Below are 7,324 nucleotides of genomic sequence, written 5' to 3' on the forward strand. Positions count from 1 at the left end.
AGCTCAGATGGTAAAGAATCTGCCTGCAATTCAGGAGACCTGGGTTTGATCCCTGGGTCAGGGAGATCCCAGGCAGAAATGGCAACCGACTCCAGTATTCTTGCCTGGAGAATCCCTTGGACAGAGGAACCTGGAGAGTTACAATCCATAGGGTCACAAAGAGTCAGACATGACTGAAGCGACTTAGCACTAGCCCTATAGCTGATTCACTTTGCTGTACAACAGAAACTAACACAACTTTGTAAAACAACTATACTCCAAATAAAAATCAATTAAAAGAGAAGGGATTCATCCTGGCATCTCCCCCAGGCCCTACGCCAGAGCTGGGTGGGAGCTAGGGGTCCAGAACTGTTTGGTGCCTCCCCCTTTTCAAGCATATACTGAGCTTTCCCTGCTGTGTGCCTAAGCGCCATGCCCAGGGGTCAGTGATGGGAAACGTGTTCCTCACTATCTTCTTGGGGCCCCACAGTTCAGCGGGGTCTACCAGAGAGAAGCCAAGGATTTGCTTTCACTATACTGTGACTTCTCTTCCTACATGTCAAATAAAAAATTCAGAAAGTAGCAGCCCCAAGAGTTCAGAGAAGAGGCTGGAATGGTCAGGGAGGACTTCCTGGAGGAGCTGCCCTTTCTCTGGTTTGTTGTTATTCCCACTTACGCACACTGGGAGGCATCTACTTCTCACACCTCACTTCACACATCGCTTGCTTGGCTTTCTCCTCCATGTCACCTGACTCCACTCCTGGTCCCAGGTGCCCAAAGGTGAAGTCTGGGCTTGGGATGGGGGTGGGGCAGGAGGTAAGGACCACAGCAGTCGAAGTCCATAATGAGTATTAGCATCCAGGCTGGTCTCCAGAGCAAAACAGATGATCCTGGATGGCCATGGCCTTTGCCCGGAGCCGCCCAGCTTGCTCAGCCTCCCACCTGAGTGCCCACATGGAACTTGAGCCCAGTCCTGAAGTTAGAAATATGAGCGCCCGCCTGGTGCAGGCATTGTGCCAAACACCTATGCATGTGAGCTTGGGATGGGCTCCCAGCCTCACTTAAGATTCTCAGCCCCCTTTCACAGCTGGCCAAGCCGACTTACAGGGGTCATGTCAGCGGCCTGAACCCCCAGAGCCAGTAGTTGGCAGACCTGGGACTTCAGACCCTTGGGTGTCAGAGTGCCTGGCGCCCACTTCATGGGACAGCCTCAGGAGACCTGTCCTCGTACACTGACTTCTGCCCTCTTCTCTCTGACCCTAGGTGCCCCCGGCCCTCCAGGACCCAGAGGACTCAAGGGAGATGTGGGCGTGAAAGGGCCTGCTGGTGGCAAAGGACCTAAAGGAGACCCTGGCAGCTGGGGGCCCCCAGGACCCCAGGGTCCTCAGGGGCAGCCCGGGGAGCCTGGGCCTGCGGGGGAAAGGGGGCCAGTTGGCCCAAGGGGTTTCCCAGGCATCAAAGGGTCAAAGGGCAGCTTCGGAACTGGGGGCCCAAGAGGACAACCGGGCCCCAAAGGGGATGTGGGGCCCCCAGGGCCAGAGGGCCCCCCAGGATCTCCAGGGCCAGAGGGGCCTCAGGGAAAACCAGGGATCGCCGGGAAGACAGGGTCACCAGGCCAGCAGGGTCCCATGGGGCCAAAGGGTGAACCAGGGATCCCGGGTCCCCCTGGCTTCCCCGGGCCCCCAGGCCCACCAGGAAGCCAGAGCAGCTACTGAGGAGAAGTCCAGTCCCAGAAACTGCCACACAAAAGGCAGGGAGTGGGCTTTGACAGAGAGAGGCCCCTATAAAGCCACACCTACAGACGTGTGGTCCTTTGACCCCAAAGGGGGTTCCCCCAGGCCTGTCCCTGCACCTCCGGGCTCCCCAGTAGTGACTTAACCATAGAAAGCAGCCCCTTACACACACACACACACACACACGTGCATCTCCCTGCTGGCCAGGGCAGCTGATTGGGTTTCCCTGGCTGGGCAGGAGGAGAGGTTAAGAGAAGCGCCCTCTCCCGTGACGAGCCTGCCAGGGAGGTGGCTACCTCGGGGAGACAGTCTGGACTTCGGCTCTGAATGGGTGGCCAACGCCAGTCTTTCTAGCATCTTCACCCCATCCTAGCTGGCTGGCAGTTCCCTGAGGCTCCCAGGGGTTGAAAAGACCCAGGAGAACATTTGTGGTGGGGTGAAGGGTGCGGGGCGGGGGATGGAATTATGGTTCAAACTCTAGGGACAGGGTGGGCTTGGCAACCACAAGACCCTCCCCCGTAACCATGGGAACAGGGTCCCGGGCCCACCCCTGCCCTGCACAGGACCTGGTCCACCTGGGCCCTAAGGACTCCATCCCCAGGAGCTCAGCCTTTTCTTCCCGCACCTCCAGAAAATTTCCTGGCTTCATCCTTGTGTCTGCCTCCAGGAGCATCCCAGGAAGAAACCAAGCGGGAATTCCATCTGCACCAGGGCTCTCTCCTAGCCCTTGAATTTTCTGTCAAAGGAGGAGGCCCCACTGCAATCCTGGGGTGACCTCTTTGTGGTGACCGGGGGAGGGCTGCCCCCTGACTGGCTCTCCTTCCGCCCCCCTGACCTCACCCCACTGTGACCCAGACTGGCCCAAGGCCTCTCTGCAGGGACAGCAACCCCAGACAAGGGGGAGGGGGTCACATCCCTCTGACGTCACCCCTCACCCCCCTCCGTCCTCCTGCATAGCCGGCAGCAAGGAGCACCGGGCCGTCCCCAGCATGGTGAGCTCCCAGTGAAGCTGCCCTTCCTTTGTGTCCTAACAGACCCCTCCTCCAGGCTGGGTGCTTGCAGCTGTCCCCCCTCCCGACCTCACCCAAAGACTGGCCTCTCCCCCATCCAGAAGCCTTATCAATGACCACCCCCCAACCTTTGTGTAACAGGCGTGCAACTGGCTTGCACTCCCACCACTCCAACTGCGTGTAGTTCTCCTGTCTACATATGATATCATGCCACCTAGTATCACCAACTCAGTAAAGACCTGTTTCCAGGAGGGAGGTGTCTTCTGGTCCTTTCTGCCTGATGGGGGCCATGATGCCTTCAGAGTCTTCACCTTACTTGGCCTTTGAAGGGGAACAAGGGGGTGAAAGGTCCCTTAAATATTCAGTCCCACTGTGGAGTCCGGGTCTGAACCCTCAGCCCCTCACTCCAGAAACACTGAGCCCCGCTGGGCCTTCCCAGTGGTCCTGAAGGGGCCAGGGGGCCAGGATGGCTGAGGGATTACCCACAGCGAGCAGGAACCTAGTGGAAGCCACATGAATTTACTAATCTCGCAGCAGAGTCCTGCAGCGCTTGTGCTAAAACAAGATTGGAAAAGAAGACCTGACACCCAAGAATTACCTGCTTCCTCCTCCTCTTGTTCCTAAGATGAGGAGATGAAGCAGAGAAGGAGGAGGAAAGCAGACCAGACCTGCCGCAGAGGGCCTGGCATCCACAGGAAACAAAGGACACCTGGGTCCTTGTGAGTCAGCGGGCCTGATCCAGGAAGTGCAATCTGGGATCAGTTCCAAGGGATGAGCCAGGGGCTGGAATGAGATTCTAGCCCGCAGGGATCAAACACTGAGGTGCTCTCAGAACAGAAACAGAAATACAGAAGAAAAACTCCTGGGTCCTGGACGATTGCCACCAACACGTCCCTGGCTGTGCGGTTTGGGGGGATCAGCTTGGTTCAGCAGCAGAGGGTGGAAGCGGGCACCTGGAGCCCATCCCTGCGGCCACCCCCACGGAGCCAGTTCACGCCGCCACCCCGTCACAGGAGTCCCCTCGAGCTCTAGCAAGGAAACAGGCAGAGGGCACGCCTGACAATGCACATGAATTTGAGCAAACTGCGGGAGGCAGTGGAAGACAGAGGAGCCTGGCGTGCTGTAGTCCATGGGGCTGCCAAGTCAGACACGACTTAGAGACTAAACAACAGCAATTTATGACCAGGAGGATGCAGCAGGTAAAATCGAGCCTGTGAAACTTGATGCAGAGCTCGGTCCTGCAGTGGCTAGATGTGGAGAACTGCCAGCGTCTCAAGCCCCCATCCTCACTTCCGGAGAACACACCAGTCTCCTCTCCTCTCTTCTCCCTTTGCTGCTGATCCACATTTTCTGTTTGCATGAGGCCCAGTGTATCAGGGTCACTGCTCACCACCAAAGGGCCCAGCCCTACAATTTCTAGTTCCCAGCCTTAGGAGGGCAAAATCGGATCACTTACCCTGTGGGTTCAGGGGTCTGGCTACAGAGGGAGAGGGCTCACTCTGTAAAAAAAATTAGAGGTACAAGAACAAGAGTTACCATGAACAAAACTGGCCACAAAATCTGTGTTTGGCAACAGAGGAATAGAATAACCTGAACAGTAGCAATAATAGCAAATGCCGATGGAAGAGTTACTATGCAGCAGAATACCATTTTAAGCACTTTACATGTTAACTCATTTAACCCTCACTACAATGTGTAATGTAGCTATATATCTGTGGTCTCTATGTATACTGTGTGTGAAATCATCATGAGGGATGTTAGAAAATCCGGCATTTTGATGGAGTATTTGCATGCGTTCAGTCACTCACTCATGTCCAGTTCTTTGCAACCCTATGGACTGCAGCCCGCCAGGCTCTTCTGTCGGTGGGATTTTCCAGGCAAGAATACTGGAGTGGGTTGCCATTTCTTCCTCCAGGGGATCTTCCCAACCCAGGGATCAAACCTGCGTCTCTTGTATCTCCTGCACTGGCAGGCAGACCCTTTACCACTGTGCCACCTGGGAAGCCCCTCTATGTTTACTGTGTCTATATTATTATTATTCCCATTTTACAGATGGGGAAACTGAGGCTTGGAGAGATTAATTAGCTTCCCAAACTCACAGAGCTAATGAGTTTTTAGATGTATCTCTATTGAAATTCAGTCTTGGGTAATTTAACTTCTGTTTCCTCCCCTGTACAGTGGGGGTTATAATTGTACCTACCCCAAGAGGCCGCTGAGGGGATTAAATAAAATGATGCTCTTGGCCAGTTTCCCAGCAAATTAGTCAGCCCAGGCCGCCGTAACAAAATATCACAGATTGGGTGGCTCAAACAACAGAAATTTGTTTTCTCAGAGCTCTAGAGGCTGGAAGTCTAGAATCAAGGTGCCCACTTTTCCTGGCTTCTGTCATGTGGGGTCGGGGAGAGAGATGCCTGGGGGGATGGGAGAAGAGAGACACACACTCAGATAGAAAGGCAGAGGCAGGGCTCTCTTTCTCGTCTTGGAAGGCTGCAGGCCTATCGGACTAGGGCCTCCCTCATTTAACCTTCACTGGGCTTCCCAGGGGGCTTCCCTGGTGGCTCAGACGGTGAAGAATCTGCTGCAATGCAGGAGACCCCGGATTGATCCCTGGGTTGGGAAGATGTCCTGAAGAAGGAAACCGCAACCCACTCCAGTCTTCTTGCCTGGAGAATTCCATGGACAGAGGAGCCTGGAGGGCTACAGTTGATGGGGTTGCAAGGAGTCGGACATGACTGAGCACACATGCGCACGTGTGAACCTTCATTACATCCTAAGACCCTCACCCTAAGTACAGTCACAACGAGGGCCAGGGTCTCAATATATGGATTTTGCAGGGACACAATTCAGTGCTGGGTGCCCAGCGATGGTTACCATCCCATAAACACCAGGCAAACTCATGCTGGTGTTTATCCTACAGACTCAGGCTTTCTGGAGGACAGCATTACTCACCACTTCCCTCTGCAGATGAGCGGCCAGAACATGAGCTCCCGCACACACCCACCCACCCACCTTCCCTGCATGATTAGAGCCAGGAACCAGCTGGTGACTCACTTGGCTCCAAACACTTTGCTATTCAAGTGAGAAACCAACGGCTGAGAAGGGCCTGAGGGGCTTGTTGCCCAACAGGGATCAGAACTCTGGTGTCTGGGTTCCTGGGCAATGCAATTTCTCATGTCTCGGGTTTTTTAGCAACTTGGCTATTGGTTAGAACCATCAGGCAGCAAATGATGTACATCCCCCAGAAAGTGCCCCCCCCACATACACACACACACAAACACTCCCTCTCTCTGTCTCATTTCATCAAACAGCAGCCCCCCTCCCAGCCCCACTAACACGGCCCTTCAGGGCATCTCATTTCAGCTCCATTCAGGTCAGTTCAGTCACTCAGTTGTGTCCGACTCTTTGCTACTCCATGGACTGCAGCATGCCAGGCTTCCCTGTCCATCACCAACTCCTGGAGCTTGCTTAGACTCATGTCCATCAAGTCAGTGATGCCATTCAAACATCTCATCCCTTCTGCTGCCTTCAATTTTTCCCAGCCTCAGGGTCTTTTCCTATGAGTCAGTTCTTCACATCAGGTGGCCAAAGTAGTGGAGTTTAAGCTTCAACATCAGTCCTTCCAATGAATATGCAGGGCTGATTTCCTTTAGGATGGACTGGTTGGATCTCCTTGCAGTCCAAGAGACTCTCAAGGGTCTTCTCCAACACCACAGTTCAAAAGTATCAATTCTTTGGTGCTCAGCTTTCTTTATAGTACAACTCTCATATCCATACATGACTACTGGAAAAACCATAGCTTTGATTAGATGGACCTTTGTTGGCAAAGAAATGTCTCTGCTTTTTAATGTGCTGTCTAGGTTGATCATAGCTTTTCTTTCAAGGAGCAAATGTCTTTTAATTTCATGGCTGCAGTCACCATCTGCAGTGATTTTGGAGCCCCCCAAAATAAAGTCTGTCACTGTTTCCATTGTTTCCCCATCTATTTGCCATGAAGTGATTGGACCGGATGTCATGATCTTAGCCTTCTGAATGCTGAGTTGTAAGCCAACTTTTTCACTCTCCTCAGGGCATCTGGACCATTGTAAATATTGCTAAAAATCCTAAGAGCTGACCACAGGTGCTGGTGGGGCCGGCAGTCAGAATCATAAAGGTTTGCTACAACCACTGTGAATCAATATGTTGTTCTGTGTGTAAACTTTGGAAAATGGATCTACCCACATGCAGTGGGGTGATGAGGGGGTGGTGCTTCATGATGGAGTCCCTCAGTGAACATGGGATGGAAGTGGATTGTGGTTGTTCTCTGCTGGGTCCTCCATGTATCAGGGGACTGTCAGCCCACCACTGCCTTCTCTGACCTCCAGTTTCTTGATCCGGAAACCAAGAGGGCATCCTGGGCTTGACTCCATCTGGGAGTCACCAGATGTGGCCTGACTCCTGTCCTACAAGTCTGAACAAGGGCTCCTCCTCCTGCCCTGCATGGTTGCTCTCCTGGGATGAGCCAAGTCCAAGGCCAAAGCAGGAAAATCTGAATCCAGACTTGGAGGTGATGGCAGAGAGGTGCAGTCAGTGGGCTAGAGTCACGGCCTTCACCATTGAGTTGTT

The 7,324-nt window shown here is 53.6% G+C and overlaps 1 protein-coding gene across 2 annotated transcripts in view; it reads left to right on the plus strand.

Annotated features, from left to right (window-relative positions):
* Nucleotides 1–2,973, plus strand: part of SCARA3 (scavenger receptor class A member 3) — a 34,455-nt gene extending 31,482 nt beyond the window's left edge. For both annotated transcript variants that reach the window (XM_043487089.1, XM_043487090.1), the window contains one exon: nt 1,243–2,973. In XM_043487089.1, the coding sequence (XP_043343024.1) occupies nt 1,243–1,694 (452 nt within the window). In that variant the 3' untranslated portion in view covers nt 1,695–2,973. The remainder of the gene's footprint in view (nt 1–1,242) is intronic.
* The last annotated feature ends 4,351 nt before the right edge of the window (nt 2,974–7,324 follow it).

The sequence above is a fragment of the Cervus canadensis genome, chromosome 14, assembly GCF_019320065.1.
Source record: "Cervus canadensis isolate Bull #8, Minnesota chromosome 14, ASM1932006v1, whole genome shotgun sequence".
In the NCBI taxonomy this organism is placed as follows: Eukaryota; Metazoa; Chordata; class Mammalia; order Artiodactyla; family Cervidae; genus Cervus; species Cervus canadensis.